The 19,942-nt window shown below is 37.8% G+C and overlaps 1 protein-coding gene across 15 annotated transcripts in view; it reads right to left on the bottom strand.

Moving 5' to 3' along the window:
* Nucleotides 1–19,942, bottom strand: part of Tcf4 (transcription factor 4) — a 355,777-nt gene that overhangs the window by 27,988 nt on the left and 307,847 nt on the right. For all 15 annotated transcript variants that reach the window (XM_070029076.1, XM_070029075.1, XM_070029078.1 and 12 more), the window contains 5 exons: nt 17,495–17,627; nt 9,727–9,794; nt 8,650–8,728; nt 6,026–6,102; nt 3,412–3,615 (listed from right to left, as the gene is read on the bottom strand). In XM_070029076.1, coding sequence (XP_069885177.1) covers nt 3,412–3,615; nt 6,026–6,102; nt 8,650–8,728; nt 9,727–9,794; nt 17,495–17,627 — 561 coding nt within the window. The remainder of the gene's footprint in view (nt 1–3,411; nt 3,616–6,025; nt 6,103–8,649; nt 8,729–9,726; nt 9,795–17,494; nt 17,628–19,942) is intronic.

Genomic DNA, 19,942 nt, shown 5'->3' with positions numbered 1-19,942 from the left:
TAAAATGGTCATGGGTCCTGAGTATTGGCCCACAGAAGTGGTTCTTATGTTGCAGACAATGAAAAGCCAGTAAGGAGGAGGAGAGCATGGCCAAATAATACCATCCAGAGAGTGTCCTACACCCCGCTCACTCCACGGAGTTATGAGCCACTGTGGAAAGAAAAATCCTTTTCATTATACTAATACTTAGTAAATCACTGAGGACCTACTTCAGAACTCCAAGGAAAACATTTTGTGAATCAAAAGCGAAGGACAATATGTTAGCAATTAAATGAGATAACAGAAGAGCCGAGGCAGAACCACAGTTTTCCCCCCACCATGAGAATTCAAGCTGCACACAGAAAGAACTGCTTACATCATCTTCCAAGTTATCAAGCCATTCTGTTTTGATTTTCAGGAGGCGAGGAGGGAGGAAACTAGAAGAGCTCAGGAGGTCAAGAGGATTCAAAGCTGTCCATTCTTTAATCAGGAGGCATTATTAAGGAGAGTTAGGAAGGAGATTTGCTCCAAACAAAACCAGCCCTGGGATGAGTCTCAAGTTTCTGCACCTTGCTCCCAGTGCAGAACAACAAAAGAAGGTGTGTGTGTAGCTGGGGGCTAGCCTCTCACCAGCCCTCTCTGCCCCATTTCCGGTGCATACCTCCCACGGCTACTTTATTTACTGCAGCTGGCCAACGTTTTATAGCCTGTTTCATGTATTAAAATTCGAATGTGGAAAACATTACCGGTATCCTCCTTGAGGTTTTTTTTTGGGGGGGGGGGGAGGGCATTTTTTTTTTTGCATCCTCTTCAACTTCCTTTTCATTGTGGAATGTATCCAATGGTCAGAGGCTAACTTCAGGCTGACTAAATTCAAAAGCTATTTCCTTTGTTCTTATGTTTTTGGTTTAAAATTCATACTAGTTTGCGCAAGGAAAGATATGCCCCCCTTTCGTGCACCCTTCAGATGGAAGAGCTCAGCTTTTGCAGACACGCTGAATGGTATTCAAGGAAGGAGAAGGCAACAAGGCCCTCACTCAGTTCAAAGGGCAGCAGGTGAACAGGCTAATTTTTGGAATTCTGCCATCATGTGGCTGGCTCCATGGTTGTCTGTGATTATTAAATATCTTCACGAGAGTGAAAAGAGGCTTCTCCTGAGCAAAACTGGCAACTTCACTGCTTTTCTCTCTCTTTCTCTGTTTTTTTTTTTTCCCTGCCAAAATCAAATCAAAGGAGGTGTCTAAACAATTTTAGAGAATTGTTTAATTATTTCCTTTTCTTTCATTACTCTGCTTTATCTCCTCGGTTCTCCTTCACTGGTGATAGTACAGTTTTCCATCTCCAAAAATAATTCTAGACTTTTCCTCCTAAACCATCTCTGAATCAGAGTCAAAAAGGAGGCAATTCAAAGGTCAAACTGTTTCAAAGAGCATCTATGTATAGCTTAATATGTTAAAGAACCACTTAACCTACATCTGGTATTTAAGAACAAACTACATATTTATGGAAAAGACATTCTCTGAAGCCATGCCCTGAGTACATGTAGCATCCGGTTAACATATGCAAAACGAACACAGCTACAGAAATTAAACTATTTTTCTCTTGATTGAGAGCAGATATACAGAAATGGTTATAAGTCACAGATCTGGCTTTTAATAAAGCCAGATTTCTTAATTAAAAGCAGTATTGTTTAAATACTGTCATTGGAAAAAAAAAGCTGTACAAATGAAAATCTCGTATTATATGAATCCCAAGTGTATTTAATACGTTACCTGAGGCCAAGCTAAATTAAAATCCAGACTTTCCTTTTGTGAACTCTCAGCAATTGTCATGAACAGACAAGCACGTTTTATTCAATGATAAATTTTAGGGCAGAGGTCAAGGAAAAGAGAAGAGAAAAAGAAAAGAGGAGAAAAAAGATTTAGCTTTGGCATTCAAAAGTATCTTTCCACGTTTTAGAAGTGAGTTCATTGCTTCTATTTATAAAACAGTATTTTGGGTTACAAATTGGTTGCAGGTTTCAAAATTACGCTGCTCAGGATGGTATTCTTAATTTTAGTTTTTATTAAGAGAAATTGAAAGAGACAGAATATCAGTAAGAACTTGAAGAACCTGTATACAAGAATTTGTACTTAAATATTATAGCACAAACGGAAATAGACTTTCATCCAAGCAATTTTTCAAAACCTACAAGGGACAAAATAGGATACACTAAACCTTACTGATCAGGCAAGAGTCTATAAGAACTAGAATTGTACAGAATCACTACTAATCTCCACTCATTAACTCTTACCACTTCATAGTGTGTTTAAAAGATTCTTTAAGAAAGTTGCTTTTCAAGTCATTTCAAAAGCAATGACTCCCTATCTAAGAAAGTCTAACAAATTTGCTTGAAGAATATTCAAAGAAAAACATATTCACAAATTAGTGGCAAAACTATTCTATACATTACACAGTCCCACACAATGTATTCACAGAAACAAATATTCATCTATTTCTAATTCCCTTACTGGACACCATTTTGGCTTCTTAATTCTTTTGAAGTTATTTTTTGAAATATAAGCAATGTAACAAAAATTTAAGTTGCTCCCTTTGATTAAAGTCACCAAGATGGTATTTTAAAATACCAGCAATGCCCTAGCAATTCACTGGCAAATACTTACGTGAAATGGAAGTGAGATACAAGCTTATAAGAGCATTTGAAGCAAACCAACTATCCCTCGCTTGGTAAGTAGACAAATACAATGTGGTCTACCCTCACGATGGATTATTTGATAATTAAAAAAGAAAACAAATGAAGCTCTCATGTATGGTAACATAGAGATAAACCTTGAAAAAAATCTATTTTTAAAATGCTAGTCAGAAAAGACCAATAAATATCTTGTATCATTTCATTTATGTGCCACATTCAGAATAGGTAAATGGTAGAAAGAGAAAGCAGACAGATGAGAATGGAGTGAGAGAGGATGGTAGAGGGTTGGGGGGAGGGAAGGGTTGGAGTATGACTGCGTGATGGATATGTGCTTTTCTATTTTTTTTTACAAGGGGCAAGTATGTTCTAATATGTGCAGTATTGTGAATATTCTAAGGCACCCTGAAGTGCATACTACTGTTAGGGAAACTGTTACGTGAACAATTATTTCAATAAAGCTGTTTAAAAGAGATAGCTGGTAGCTGGTGGCTCATGCCTGTAATACTAACTGCTCAGGATGCTGAGATCTGAGCATCACAGTTCAAGCCAGCTCAGGCAGGAAACTCTGTGAGACTCTTATATCCAATTAACCAACAGAAAACCAGACGTGGAGCTGAAGCTTAAGCAAAAGAGCTCAGGAAAGGCCAGAGTTCAAGCTCCATGACATATAAAAAAAAAAGTAGTAGTATTTACACCTGAAATAGGTAGCAACTACAGAGCCTACAAATTATATCACTTACCATGAGTGAATGTCTGTTGGCTGAAAGCAGGCCAGTTCCATACCCTGAGCCCAGACCACCCATTGCTCCGTTATGAGAAGGTCCGATGATTCCATGCATGTCTCCGTGACCTCCAGGCACTGCTGTGGATGGGCCCACTGCGTGATTCCGGAGAACATGAATTGCATCATCCAGTCTTTCTAAACGATCTTCAATTCGGCTTTGCTGTTGGGGAATAAATGATGTGAAATTTAATTTGGTTTGAAATGCATGCATAGGTTATACAAGTAAAGGAGTTGACAGAGGGCACACTTTGGGTTTCTGAATATGTTTCCAATAAAGTTTATTTCCGTAGAACAATAATAAAAATAAATAATGTCCTTCCTAGAAAACTGATGGAAAATGTTAATGTTAAAATTATAGTGTTTTTTATGAACAAAATAAATTCAGTAAGACTTCGAGGACATTATTATGTACATATGCTGTACTCAACTGCATTAGCTTGAAAGAGAATTCAGATTTACTTTAGAAACACATCCAGCGAATTAAGGAACACTCTGGCAGGAATTAGTTACAAGAGTTCAAAATATTACCAGTGGATTGATGACCTATTTATGGTTTTCCAATTAATTTCTTCAAGTCAAGCACAGGAAGAAACACACGTATTTTGATTTTTTCTTCAGTTTTTATGATTTATAACCAGTTTGTATGTGTATATATGTAAGAACCTCAAAAATGTTACAAAAATATTCCATCACCTAACATGATACAAATCTTTAAGACAGAAGAATCATGTGAAATTCATTTCAAAATCTCTTAATTTCCTACTTCATGCAATTAAAAGCCAACCATTTTTCATCCTGGCCATTAGGATCCTCAACAAGTTATCCCAGTGCTAGCTACAGTTTTCCATGAAAAGAAGAACATGTAGCTGTACTTTTTTTTTCTGTGATAATAGTATCAAGCTTACTCTCCTGCTACACTTTAGGGCATACCATCTCACCCACCCTCAACCCACACAAGTTCTTCAGTCAAGGAAGATATTAATATCCCTTCCATATAGACATGAAAATGAGGCAAAAGAGAAGTTGAGTGTGTCACTATGCTAGGAAATGGTAGTTAGGGTTGATTTTTTTTTTTTAAACTTAAAACTAGTGCTGCTTTGTAGAGGATCATGCATTGGTCGACTTTGATTTTTAATGTGCTGTGCAAACAGATGTACCAGCTGTACGGAGGAGAAAAACGATTTCTAATTATTCTATACCAACAGGAAGAATGTGTGTCTAATTGAGTTAGTCTATGGTACAGAGCATTTTGATTTGGTGGCTTTTGGAGTTATATGACCTCCCCTAGACTGCCAGCTCTGCTACTTATGTGACCTAGGAAAAGCTACTAAACTTCTCTGAGTCTATGAGTTTTAACTTACAAAGAATGATACTATTTACTTCTAACTGTCCATGTGTAAAAAATAAATCATACATGTATCTATCTTCCTTCCTTTGCTCACAGTGTACTGGTAAACAGGAGTTTCTTTTTATGAGTCTTCTTTACAAATGCTCAGAATCAATTAAAAAAAAAAAAAAAGCAGAACTGTGGACCATAGCAATCAACCACCCTCTACAGTTCTGTAAGACAAAGTCTGGTTTTGATGGATAGGCACTGGAGAACAGCTCATGGGGATAAACACTTAAAACAACTGCATCGTTTAGATGCAGTCCACAGGTTGGATGTTGGGTAGTGCATGTTTTCTCTCTGTGTAGTTGACTTTATTGGCTACGATGTACAGCTGAGTGATTCACTAACTATAGGGCAAGAAAGCACGAGGAGGAAGAGAAATCATTCTGTATTTTCATTAAGATTTTCCTGAGAAAGGAATGCTACAGAAATCAAAGGCTCCATCCAGATTTCTTCTTCAAAATACATAGGAAGAAAGAAGAACTCAAGCTTCTGCCCACCCTTTTCCCCTTGCTACCAATCCTTACATTGTCACTCAGGTGCAGATTTAAGTACTGCATGGTCCCTGGTTGCTTCCCAGATGTTTTATCAGGCCTAACCATCAGGAGTGGAGGCAGAGAAAAGTGTCAGACACTGAATTATCATGTGAATATTTAAAATATGAATTAGGCTCATGTAAATATTCTGCCATTCCTTGTTGAAAGAGGTATTCCTCAATTCCTTGATAACTGCAGTGAGTGAGGCCATAAAAAAATAGGCCTCCTGTAGCAAGGTGAAGAGGAAAGTACCCATGAACCCATTCATCTGGGAGTGAAACAGAGCCAGACTGCATAGTTGTAGCTATGTAGCTGGGCAGGAGTTCCTGTGGTGTCGGGGAAGTTATTTAATCACTGGCAGAGATTTTTTTTTTCTCAAAGAGGGGTGAATTTTTCCTTCTGGGATTTCCAATCTTGTATCTGGTCCTAGATATTTAGAGGCCTGGGCCTTCCATTCCAGTAGCATCCCAGTCACTATCTACAAATACAAATGGACACAGTCCAATTAACTCTGGTTCCAACAAGCTGCTTCATGTTGATTTTAAGTTATGATGAACAAAAATATGGGTTTGGAGAGTGACTGTTGGACGAACAAGGAAAAAATGAGATCTGAAAATAGCCACAGATGAGCAGATGAGACATACCAAAGAATGTAAGGGTCCTTCATAATTGGGAGATGATGAGGCCTGTCCTCCGTTTCTAGACCAAACAGCTGTGCCTGCTGATATTAAAGTGAGAATTACAGTTAGATCTACATAAAGTTAAACTCACCAATACTTAACAGCAACAGCAACAACAACAAAACATTCTTTTAGAAACAGTAGTGATGGTTTTCATTTAAACAATAAGGTAACTAACATGTTAACTTCCTAGACCAGGATTTTGAGGCAAGGAAAGCACTTGAAATATCAAATCTGTAGAATTTTCATGGCCTTGTGTTTATTCAGATTTCTTCCTAAAAGGAAAGCATTTAGCTGAGTCTGGATTTCAACTTGTAGAACTCTTGGTGGAAGAAATCTGAAGTCAAGGTATTTATAAGGGACAGAAAAAGAGGGATGGTTATCTAGTTCATGTTCAACCCAAATTCTCTCAACAATGGACAACAGATTTGCTACTTTTGTTTTAAAAATAATCTACAGAACGAGATAAACCTTTAGAAGCATTTATTTTTCCCAGGTGCTACTATTAACCCCAAGGCCTTTGTCCCTACCACCGACCCCTTTAGAAACTTTCTAAGGGAATAGTATTAGTTAACACCAACCTCCTACACCAAGAACTTTAAAACTTGATGTAACAATAACAACTCTGAAGTTTTTTCTAAAGAAATTAACTCTTTTTAATGATGTACTAAAGTTGATACTAAAAGAAAGATTCCTTTTGAGAATATGTATTTTATGTCTAACCGACAATACAAAAACCAACTTTAAATTGAAACCAATTTTAAAATTTCACATTTAGTGCAGAAAACTTAGAAAATCCATAATTCAAACAAAGGGGAAAAAATAATGGCCCGATTATCACTAACTCTCATTCCACGATGCTGTTAGCACTTTCAAAATCCATTCTTCCTGTCTTTTCTGGGTATGCCTGTGTATTTTTATGCCGAATAAAAATAGAATATTTTTGTTCAATTACTTTTCTTGACAGAATTTGGACAGAGTCGTCGGTGTGAAAATAGCAATCTGTCCCCTTATTTATGTCTTCATCAAAGTTCTTTCTTCCTAACACGTGGTATTCCAGAATATATTACACCGAGACCCAAAAAGTGGCATCTCTAAGCCTCATTTCTGAGCTGTTCCCTGGTGCAGGTTGCTGATGGTGATGTAGGTTTTTTACACTGTTTTCCTGAACTGTCCTTTCCTGTCCTACCAGTGGAACAATGGAGTGTGGAGAGCTAGATTCACATCCAAGCTGTGATATGGCCACTGCAGCCATCTCTGCAAGCAGCTGCCTACTCTTTTTTAGGCCTCAGTACATGTATCTGTGAATTCAGGCCATCAGATTCCATTAGTTGTTTTCACACTTTAAGACCACAGAAGGAGCTGCTGTTTGAAATGGGGAGTGTGGAACGCCACCTGCTCAGATGCTCTCTACTCCTGCTGTCTCAAGCCTTTAACCCAGTTCTTCTCTTGTTGTGGTCACTGGCACTTGAGACCATTTTGTCAGAGTCTAAGAATCTGGTGGTGAACCAGGGGAGCATACAGAACGGAACTTCACTTTCTGTGTGGGATCATGTTTCATGATCTTTAAAAAACAAAACAAAACCCAGCTCTATTTCTTCCCAGTTTCAACTAGGTATCTCTGGACACCTGGATTTGAGGAGTCAGCCCCCTTTCCCTTTTGCTGTTCTGCGACCCTCCCACAGTGTGGGGGCTTCGGAAAGGCTGGTGCAAAATCCCTGTGAACTCATGGCCATCGTGTCTGACATTCTGCAGTAATCTGAAACCTCCCATTTTCCACCAGGCAACCTAGTTGGTAATGAGCCTTTGTTAGGACTACACGCGGGGAGTAACACAGAATTCAAGGACACAATGTTTAGTTAAGTTTCTCCACTATAAATTATAATAAGATTAGTTCCCAGTCAGATACACATGTGATATTATAATTTTATTTGTAAGCCAGCTGCTTTTCATTCCCAAAAGCAGGCTTTCTGGAAGCTTTTATAGAAAAGGACAATACTTTTCTGTAAAGTGAAATGATCTACTGATCAAATTCTACAACTTAAAATTCTTCAAATTTTCCAATGGGGGGAAGGGAGACTTGTAAAGACAGTATTTACAGCGGCTGAAATGTCTGCAGGACATGGCCTACATTGCATATATTCCATAACTAGGTCTTGTCATTGTTCTTGAGACAGGGTTTTGCTATGTACCTCAGTTGGCTTCGACCTTGAGATCCTCCCACCTCCAGTCTCCTGAGTCCTGGGATTACAAGGTGTACATCAACATTTCTAGTAATTGAGATATTTTACCAAACTATATTATTTTATTTTTGGCTGTCATTTGCAGAGCTAGGAATAGTTTCAGAAATAAAGATTTTCATGTGCCTGTGCAGTCTAAAAAGATCATCTGAGTTTTTTGAGAAAAATTTGGGCTGTAAATGAATGTACAGTCATGTTGTAGTCTGTTTCTCTCTCTCCACTATCTTGGTCTTTATGTAAGAATCCTGTTTTGGGATTCTGAGACAGAGTGGGATGAGCCGGGAGCATAAAAGGGGACTCACTCTTACAAACTGTTACTATAACAAATTGGGATTGAGGATACAGTACCTGAGAGAGAAGGAGGAGAGCCAACAGGAGTTGAAGGGTTTGATGAGAAGCTGTTGTTAGTGTGATCTGGAGAATAGATCTTAACACAGTAAGGAGAAAAAAAAAATCCCTCATTTAGTAAGAATAAACAGGTAACAATTTTTAAACTAGAAAGTTACAGATGCAATTCATTTACAACTTACAGGTTATAAGATGATACAGCTGATTCAACCTGAGTACCAACATTTTAAAATGAAAAACTTAAACTCGGTGAGCAGGCTTCGGGTTTCATTCGTTTCCCACCAATAAGGAAGGGGTTGTGTGGCCAAGAGTGCCCAACTTCCTTTGCCTTCTCTACAAAATGAGAAGCTACGCGGTATCATTTCTAAGGTTCTTCCCCAAGTCCCCACTCCTATGCCCTTATTGGGGCATTAGATTCACGGTAGAAGATGAAATAAGTACTTTTCTTTAGAACAGAAGCAAACTGAATTTATTATACGTTCCCAATGCTAAGTGAAAGTAATTGAAGATACACATCTTAGAGACGTATCTCAATTAGATCACAAGTTTAGCTTTTGAAAAAATAATACCAGGTATTTTCAAACATAGATAGTATGTTGTTTGGTGGCCAGGGAGCATATAGGAAATATTTAAGCCCAGCTGCATGGCAGGAGTGGGAAGAACAGAAAAGTTTTGGCCCTCCAGGTGACAATGACATGACAATTCCTCAAGGGCCTGGATTATTATCATCTCCCACCACCCCAAATGTTTGCAATGAATTTTTGCAAAGTCAGTCCTATCTGATTCATCAGCATCCACATTACTCCAAAACACACAAAGCCAAAGGCAAGGACACTACCCCTAGATAGATGGGTTAGTATCACTGTAGCAACACATGGAACAGGGCAGCCATACACTTGTAAGAAATGAGCATCCTCCGAACTTCCCAGTGACTACTATGCCAGAAAAGCTAGTCTTTTAAAAAGAAAATTCAAAGCTATTTGCCATTCACTTTCTAAAATTCCACATGTCCGCGTCTGATTAAAGTTCACCCAGCTACAAGGAAGCCCGTGGTGCCCAAAGTCAATATTTCCTCACCGAGGCAAGTGCTTTCCCCAGAGCGTCTCCAGTCTGGGAGCTGCCTGCTGCCCCGCTTCCTCTATTTGCTGCAAAAACAAAAGGCAAAATATGAAAACCAGGCAGTGAAACGTCTAACAAATTTCTATTCCTGGTCCATTTACTCACAATTTAATTGCATTTTTAATGCTAATTACAACACATTAATCTTTAATTAGCATTAATTTGTTTGCTGAGGTAGATGTCAACTATATTCATGTTACTTTTTTTACAGATAGAACATAAACCTGACACTTTGCTTTAAAGACAAAGTGTTTTACTTGCTATTAACTTTCTCCCTAGTTGCTTTTGAGTCCTTATTGGTAGCTAGCAAGCCAGCCCGTGGTGGTCACATCCCTAAGAAGTCTGTAGGCTTGCAGGGCTTAGACACCCCTCCAAGGCCAGCTTTTCTCTAGACTCTTGTATCAGACTGACTTATCATCATGAATAATTTAAATTAGTTTTCAAGAAAAAACATGATACACAGAAAAGTGGGACATTCCAGAAAAATCTGTAACTGGCCTAATACCAAGAGAAAATACTTTTAATATTTGAAGTAACATATTTTCCACACATTTAGGCCTATAGCCACACTCAAATAATATGAATTTATGTCGCTAAACATCAGTATGGTCTCAAATTGTAGAAATCAAACAAATCTATATGGCAAGAAATCAACTGGTATTTAATCTCACTGGTACTTTTATCAATAAAAAGGACAAAGGTAAGTATTAGTAAAAGGTATATATTCTAGGGTCCAACGAAGTCAACTCTTATTTACCAAAGATCTTTTGAAGGTAACTTGCCTTTAGAACCGTAAATTGGTATACATGGTAAAATACAGAGAACCAGTGTTCTTCTGAGCCCTTTAGTATTAAAATGATGCCTAGAACTTGGAGGAACGATGCATTTATTAAGGTTTCATTGCTAGCCAATAGACACAGTGCTCAAATTAGACTTACTGCAGTTCTCAGGAAAAATTTCTTTACCATTTTGTCAAATAAGAAAAGAAAATCTTAAATCCACTGATGGAACTAGCCCGAACTTCACTGCACACGTCCATAACCAAAATAGAAGTTCCCTATCCTATTCTTGAGAAGGGTCTGTTCCTTGGACACCTGCACAATACCTTGTCAGGTCTGTCACCTCTAAGGTGGCCAAAGCCTTTGCTTTCCTAAGACCCAATGTCATCTACCTGACTTCTGTTTAGCATACTTGAACTATGAGTGCTATTTTTGTAAATTTAGGTGTTAGACACATCAATTAGACATCATTGGCTATCTACTTTACTTGCTTAACAACACCCATATACATCTTCACATGTTAATTACTAAAATACTGCAAGAACACTGGTAGATGATAAAACACGATATAATTACTTTTTGAGAACATACATAAAGTTGTGAAACTTTAAATTATAACTTTAAATTACAAGAGATTTTACAACTGAAGATTTGAGGAATTATAAACTCTTTAAAATTGGGGTATAATACCATAGAAATGGGTTAGAAGAAACAACTTGGAAAGATATCAAACATATTAACTACCTGAGTTGTACTGTGAAAACAAGGAGAGATTCTGTGCTAAACAGTTTTAAAACTTAAGAGAATATAACGAGAATTTGAAGATAAGGACAGCATACACATTTTTTTTCAACATGCATTATCATGGTATCTGGGGGATAATTTATCTTTTTATTTCTAGAAGCAATGTTATCATTTCATTATTGTATACTTAAAAATTAGAGTTGGCAGTCAAAATAACTTGTGACCTCTGACTGATCTGAATATAGATCTCTATTAAATGAAAATTCTGAGTCCCTGGGGAGAAAAGGGGGGGGGCACTTTATCTACCAAAATAAAAAAAATAGAAAGAAAAAAGAGAGCAAGATGATGTTCCAATTATAGATAAAAATTTACTACAGTAGCAAGTTTCAGAAGATTAATTCTCCCTTTGAACAATTTTAAAATGAAGATTATGAATTTTAAAATATGTATTTTTTCATGAAACCAAAGAGAAAGAATTGAAAATCAATCAAGACATTTTAAGAACATTCGCAAATTATGTGTCACATAAATTTCCACGTACATGTTTATTATCTTTTGGGTTTTTCCCTCTTTTAACAGTACACATTCCTAACAAGGATTTCTATTACTATCTTTTTCATACAGGAGTTATTAAAAACTCAGGAAACAGCATCAAAAAGAGAATCAATTCCTTAACTCATCTTGCTGTGAAAATGTTTCAGGTAACTACAAAGGATACTCATGGAAGACAATGATAAGAACAGACTTTTTTTTTATTTTTTTAAACATGAAGCCATTTTACCTTACAACAGCTGGCCAGCCAAACCCAAAGGCTTAAATTTCAAAGCAGTTCACTGGCTCGGTGTACCCTTTCACTCGGAATGTCTTTTGTTCTGTTCCAGGAAACACTGGAGGGGACACATTTTCAAGATTCCCTGAACATGTTAAGTGAGATGGTCTCCTATCTTGAAGATGTCTCTTTTTATTTGTGGGACTGATATATCAAAGGGCATACAAAAATAGAGATATATTTTTAATTCCCAAATGGCAAATGCATATGTATATAATTATTTTACATTGAAAAATGGGTCATGTTTTGCAAAAACACACATCATATCTACCCTTTCAGATTAATATATCAGGGCTTGATTGCTATTCTTGGCCCAAGTTTGGGTCAACTAGTATTATTAGAACTGACCCAGATGCCCATGTAACAGAAATAAAGATGCAAACGTTGCCTTCATCTGGCAAAGAACTGGATCAACTTCTTGGGTTATTTTGGTTCTAATCAATTTCTCTCAAGGGGGAAAAAGTAATCAGCCTCTAAGTAGAGCTGTAACATAAATATGAATGGAAGATGAGCAGTTAGTAAGAGGAACTGTAATTTCGTAGGAGGATTTGACACTGCCACCACCAAGTATTGTTCTGAGGGCCTGAACACAGGTGCTGTTGCTGGCTGGGAGATGAAGCAGAAGGAAGGGTTTCATATCCAGGCATAAACGCTGGACCACCCTGAGTTAGTCTTCCCTTTGGGGATGGAGTGATTCCCATCAGGCCACACCCATAATAAAACGCCAGGATGAGTGGTACCTGGGGATCAGCCTTGAAAATCAGATTTGGAAAAATGTTTCTCCTTCACTGCACACCCGTAACCTGGGTCAGAATATCAAAGGAACAGAAGTACAGTGCCTATTGCTTGAGAAGGGAGGGCTGCTGTAAGAGGTTTCTCTGAGTTGAGTACGAGTAATCCTCACATTGCTAAACTATAGGAAGAAGCCTAACAGTGCCATATAATAAAGACAATAAAGGAGAAAAAAAAAAGACAAGCTGTCTAGCACTTCATTATAATGCTGTTAGACTAAAATGTAACTCAAATATAGGCTGCAACTCACTAGTGCTTAGCAGGAAGGATTCCAAGACACTGGGACACCAGTTGGATCTCCTGAATATATGCAAGGAATAGTGGCAGAAACACTATATTCGTTTACTGTTGTCTGTTGCTGGTCTTTACAACCAGGATGCCCTGACTCTGAAATCATACTCTTAGGCTTTGTGACTGGTCATCATACCCAAATGTATATGAAGGCTCAAGATCATTGTTAAAGACCAAGCGACGAGTTTGTGATTATCTCTAATAATAAAATTATCAGGAAAGCAAGTTCTCAAGGGAAAAGGGACAAAGTTTTCTTACTGAGAAAGGCACATCTTTCCATGTACCATGAATACAAGTATGCCATCAGAATTCAGGATTGTAAGCCAGATTATTTCAGGAATCACATAGATATACTGGACTAATCTTTAGCACATGGTATATTCATCAATCTTGGTAGGCTGTTCCTTCAACACTACTTGGTTTGAGGTTTAGAAACATGAGAAATATAATGCCTTAGAAAGCTGGCCAGTTAAACTCCAATAAAACAATAGTAGTTATTATAACCACTATGTCAGTTATATGCCTCGTTCCCTCTGAAGGGTGGGTTTGTAGCCACAAACCACAAGTGTATGCTCTGTGAACATATACATATGGCAAGTCCCAGTGGTGGCTGGAGAGAGAGCTAGAATGCTTCTCAGCCTTGAGTAGACTCCCTGGGTCTTTGCTATGGTAGAGGATCCTTTTAACTCTTTATGATCAGTAAGGGCTATTGGCCTTTATTACTGAAGTAGAAAGGAAATATACACACAGAAAAACATAATAGGTGTTGTCCTTTAGATATCTTTATTTTCTCTAGCTTGTTTCTCATGACTTACTACTCTTCCTCCTCTGTATGCATGCTTGGATGCAAAGGGAATGAATTGTCCTGCTTTTGAGTCCCACTAGCTCCATGACTTAGAACGGTTTTTGGAATCAAGTTAGCGGGTTCTGATTCTGATAAACCTTCAAATTTCTGACAGCTTCTCTCCCTAACTAGGTGCTGTTAATTAGAAAGACTGTCAATCCGTGCTGTGTCCAAATCTATTGCCTTTATATAAACTTATACACTGCATAAGATGCCTTGACAATTCAGAAATGGCTAACATTATCTGCAGAGATTTGAATCACATTCGAGATAAAAGTAGTGGATCATATGTCATAAATAAAGTATTTTAGCAAGAGTCATTTAAAGGAATCCTTTCAGAATTTAATCTAAGTTGCACCCTTTCTAAAGGTATCTTGAAAAGAAAAAAGGTTAAAAAAAAACACATTGGTCATTAAAGGACAAAAGAAGCCCAAACAAGAAACAATGGTCACTTCTCTAGGCATTTAGTAAACCACCTCAAGCCTTAGGTAGTACATTCCATTTTTTAAACCCAGAAGGCAGGAAACAGCCAAGTGAAACTCCAGAGAGGTTACTCTGGATGGCTGCAGAACTTACATCTTCCTTCACAGGCACTGGGTTGTTCTGTCATCGGTTCAGGACAATGGCTAACCAGTAAGAAGACATTATCACACAAAATTGAGACACGGCACAGTGGTCTTCTCAATAGGAAAACAGCTTTCTCAGCCATCAATGCAATATGTGAGCAGAATGCACTGCTTTGAGACTCTCCACCAAGCAAAAACTTGAAAAATGTGATGTCCATGTGTTAGTGCTTGAACGCCATTCTTACAGCATTAGTACTGCTTACAGTTATTTTCTACAAAAATCATGTGTATAATCTCGACCATGTGTTAGGCTATGTGTTCCCTATTTACCAATTATTTAATTAGCTCTGTTTGTTCTTTGAGATACAGGCAACGTAATATTTCTTTATTCCCTGCATTTCAGAATGAGTGAGTATATGCCAAGTATTTTCAAAAGTCTACATATGTATTCTATTACTCCATACTGTGTGTGAGGAAAGTATCACTAACATCAGAAGAGAAAGCTTCTCTTCTTGTTATATAGACATGCTGCCATTACTGCCTTCTTCCACACTCCAAAGACCAAACCAAAGCCTAAGAGGATTTATGTGTGAAGATACATGAGCCACTGGGACACCATGTATAAATGAGATGGCTTATGAATTTTCCTCTGAATTTGTATTTAAGGAATTGGAGAAGCTCTTGCAGTTAAAGGAGAACATTCTCAATTGTTCTAGAATGTTCTCCCTTAAAGTAATGCCTGCATTTATGCAAATGAACAAATGTCTGTTGCTCTAAAAGGCAAAAATGACCATGTGAACTTACTTCTTGAAGAGTCATGAAGCCCTTTCATATTCTGTTAATGGGTCTTGACAAGTATACTTGGCTAATATGAAATAATTTGCATAGCAAATGCCCTCTTCTGGGTTCCAAAAATATCTTTTTAAATTAAAAATTAAAAATATCTTTTTAAATTGTGGTCTTTGGTTATTGTCTAGAACTTCAAGCAGCAACTGGAGACCTAGAGAAAATTAAATCCACCCTTTGCGGGAAGCTGAGCATTTTACCTTTCAGAAGTAATCCATTGCCCAACTCTATCCAGACTCACTGAGCGGATTGTCTTGTTCACCCACAAACTAATGATGACAGGGTCAGCTTAAAGTAAGCAAATCTTATTCCCACTGAGACTCGTGGCAAAGATGTGTAGAGCTCATGGAGGATAATTTCTACCATAGCATCTCTTTTATGCCATGGCCCACTGTTTTTCTCCTATGAAGATTTCAAATCAATGCTTTTCAAAGAATGTCTAAATATATTTTTCCCAGCTCCATGGTCTGCTCTACCTTCATACCTTCCTTGAGAAGAAAATTACTCAAACCAAAAGTAGACAGGAAATCTGCCATGTAAGAGGATGACGGACTGGTCATCTTCTTTATAACCCAACCACATGACTGAGAAAAAGGGGCTTTCCATTTGTCAAACCACACTGAAGTGAAATATGCTTTTCTCACTCTTTCAGTTCTGCACTTTTCTTTCTTTCTTCTTGTTTCTGCCCAAACTGTATCGACAGCTCTCAAAAGTTTCCCCCATGTGACCTCTGTCCTTAGCTCTCCAAGGTCAAACTGGTGCAAACACTTGCAGCGGCCTTATTATGCAAAGTTACAGAAATGGAAAATGTTTCCTAAATTTGCTTCTCAGTGAAACATGTTAGGGCAGGCTGCTAGGTGGCTCATCTCAAGTGTGAAATACATTGTTGAATAAGCAGTGAAGGTATTATTTAGGCAGAAAGTGTATATTCGCAACATTTCTAAACACATCCCCCCCCATCAAGAGCTCTTCCCACAGAAGTGATTCATAGCACTTTGAAAGTTCAAAAAAGAAAAAAAAAATGACAAAAAGCTAAGAGGGAATCAACAGGAGTATTGTTCTCTTACATGGTATTCTCTCAAAAACAACACTAAGTCCGGGACCCTCCAAGAGTGACGGATGGCTAAGCCACGTGTGGACTTGAACACAACAAGTTACAACCAGAAGTTCTTGAGGTTTTATGAAGACCCTTGAGTATCAAGATGTGCTACTCACTCCAATAGGAAGGTGTCAGGGCAAATTCACAAGAGGACAGTTGCTTCCTCACCAACCTTCATCCCAGAGGTAGCTGGACATTCTGCCTAGCTTTCCTCTCAGGAAGAGAACACTACAAGGAACCATCTGCCTTAGGAGAAGACCACACTCAGCATCTTGGAAGGTGAGTGGAGGAGGGCCCAGTTCATTTAGCAACAACACATTTCTCCAGCCTTCATTCATTAGAAATCTGCTTATGAGACAGCAGCTAGTAATTTCTGGCCCATTGATGTTCAGAGATCTACTCTCTGTAAGTGAGCAAAGTCTTGCTACTCAAGGGTTCCATAATGCCACATATTCTTACTTGGTCATAGTTATCTAGCTATTAATCGTCACTTGAGGATTTCACATCACTAGTCTATAAAAGGCAGCGACATATCAGGTAAAGACCTCAGCAGAGCAGCTGACATTTGAGAAATAGTTACTAACTATTAAGACTATGCTGCCCTGCATCTCACCAGTCTTCTATGCCTTGTCTTATGAAAAGTTCACTTTGTTCACTGAAAATGTGAGAACTACAAGTGAGTTTTGGTCTTTGAAAACTCTTGTTTTGTTAATGACTCATGGACAAAGTAGTCACATTTCAGTTTCTTGGGACTTAAAAGTGATGATGATCAAGCTAGCAGCTAGTCTGTTATCCGCTGTTTGGTTGATCCATTTGTTCGGTCACTCAATTATATGACAAATAGTGCTTGCCTAGTTGCTATTTAGTTATGAGGCTCTTCATAAGCAATCCCTGCCACGGATTGCTGGTGTGAGAGCTGGTACGTGTGTAACTCACCCATTATACTGTCTGTCCCGTTGGCAGGAGGCGTGCAGGAAGAGGTGCTGTAATGGTTTGTGCCACTGCGATGGAAAGTGGACATCGGCGGAAGACTAGAATTGATGTCTGCTGAGGAGTGTGATGGATAGCTCTATAGCAAGAGGCAGAAAAAGGAGGCCATATTCAATCACAACATAGTTAGTGAATTCATTTCCTAATACTGCTTTCAGAACTCTATATTCTGCAAGGGAGACAGCTTTTAGAATTTCAAAAGAGCCCAAGAATACATCTTGTTTAGATCTGACAACTTTCATTTTCCAAATAATAAAATACATAGTTGGTCTGGGTTTGCATCAAATATCAAAGAATATAATGGCAATGTAGGACACTGAGAAATGATCACAGTCCCCAGATCTACACATTACTGCTTAAAAATCATCTATAAGACTTCAGGAACATAGAAGACAGCCACAACTATTATTTCTGTATGACTCAGTATTAGGTGAAAAAGATTCTAATACACAAGGACTACAATAATACAAAGAACCCTTCGGGAACAAGATATTTCATTGTGACCTCTTGGATATTAAATAACAAAGTGTAACCCATTCACAACTTCTTCCTTCCAAACTCTGTCATCTTTCTGAACCTCTGAGGTATGAATGAAATGGTAAATGAAAAAAAATTTAAATCACTAATGATTAAATTTTTTCTAAAGCATCAACATACAAAGGCTTAAAATCAGTAGCTATAGTAAATTAAATGTGAACCAAAAAACCCGACAGTTTATTTTTACATGTTTTTCCTTACATGTCTTTTCTATAGAGTGGACTGTGATAAAGACTATTTTTAGATCATTTGGCTTTGAGTTTATTCATAATCAGTTGCCCAAATCAGCTACATCCTTGAGGACATACCACAAATTATAAGGTAGAAAATCAGTTGCTATCTACCCATCCCATTAGAAATGAGTAGTTCACTAAGGGGATGTGGTAATTTATAAGGATATCCTAAGCTATTTTCCTTTTCAAGAAAGAAGTAGCTAGGCATTGGTAGCTCATGCCTGTAATCCTAGCAACTCAGGGGACAGAGATCCGAGGATTGTGGTTCAAAGCTAGCCTGGGCAAGGAAGTCCATGACACTCCTATCTCCAATAAACTACTCAGAAAAGGCTGGAAAGTAGTGCTGTGGCTCAAGTGGTAGAGCACTAGCCTTGAGCACAGAAAGGCTCAGGGTCAGTGCCTGGGCTCTGAGTTCAAGCTGCAGGACAGCCAAAAAGAAGGGGAAGAAGTAGCTTGAAAAGTTGTGCACGTAGGTATAAAACATGTTGCAGATACATAAAAGCATAACATTTAAAATGAAACTTTCTTCATTGGTGATATCAATAATGAGGTAATAAATCCAATATTGGAGATAGTCTTCATATTGACGAATTTCAAATTATAGATGCAACGTGATGATTATATGAAGGGGCACTGAACAACCAAATATTTATTCACAGGAGCAAAAGTGGTTTCTTGCTGCTTTCTTATTGGTTTTGTGATAACCACATCGAGTTCTGTGTCTTCCTGGAAGACACCCTTCCATGATCTCTTCTCCAAGTCCCTAGTGCATGTTCATCCTGCATTATGCTATTTTTAATACTCGGTTATGTTTTTGCCTATCACTGCTGGGTCTTTCGAGACCATTTCCATCTGGACTTATGATTTCTTCCCTGGGACGGAATGAAGCTGACTTCTGTATGTCACAACCTGTGGTGAGTAGTGACACAATGATGCTATATGCTCAACGAATAGCTCGTAATCAGAGCTTAATAGGCATTGGACTGAAATATGAATCATCTGACAGACAATTGAATGGTTTAGAGAATGAATTTACATGTCAGAGTTGGGTCAGCCCAGGACATATGTCTGCCTTTAAAATGCCTCTAAAGCCCTGCAGCAGTCCAATTAAAACCCTTCATTGAAAAAGCAACAATCTCACACTTTAACCTTTTAAAGTTCATGAAAATGCCTTCCATACTTTTAAAGTATTAATATTTTTGTAGAATGTACAAATTACACATCAATTAGCAGTACATAAAAATCACAAAGAGGAACAGAATTATGCAAAAATATTAAATAAGTATACTAACCAGAAGATGAGACAGGAAAAAGATAATCAACCATAAGGCATTTTGGACCCTTTCAACTTTATGTAAAATGAGCAATAATTTAGGAGATAGCATATGAAAGATTAACTGTGTAGGAAATACAAGAAAAATTAATCCATACAGATTTTAATGAGGACCTGATGCAATCTACATTAAATCAGATTTTAGAGATTCATAGAAAATTAGATGCTGAAGGAAATTAGTAAGATTATAACTAGATTACTTTCCAGAGAAAAGTATCTTGAAAACTATGGCCATACAGACATAACAAATACACCTCAGAGAACATTTGTGATATGCAAATTTGTGATATG

Source organism: Dipodomys merriami, unplaced genomic scaffold (assembly GCF_024711535.1).
Source record: "Dipodomys merriami isolate MVZ:Mamm:240054 unplaced genomic scaffold, mDipMer1.0.p SCAF_2, whole genome shotgun sequence".
NCBI lineage: Eukaryota > Metazoa > Chordata > Mammalia > Rodentia > Heteromyidae > Dipodomys > Dipodomys merriami.
This window is presented reverse-complemented; position numbering and strand designations above follow the sequence as displayed.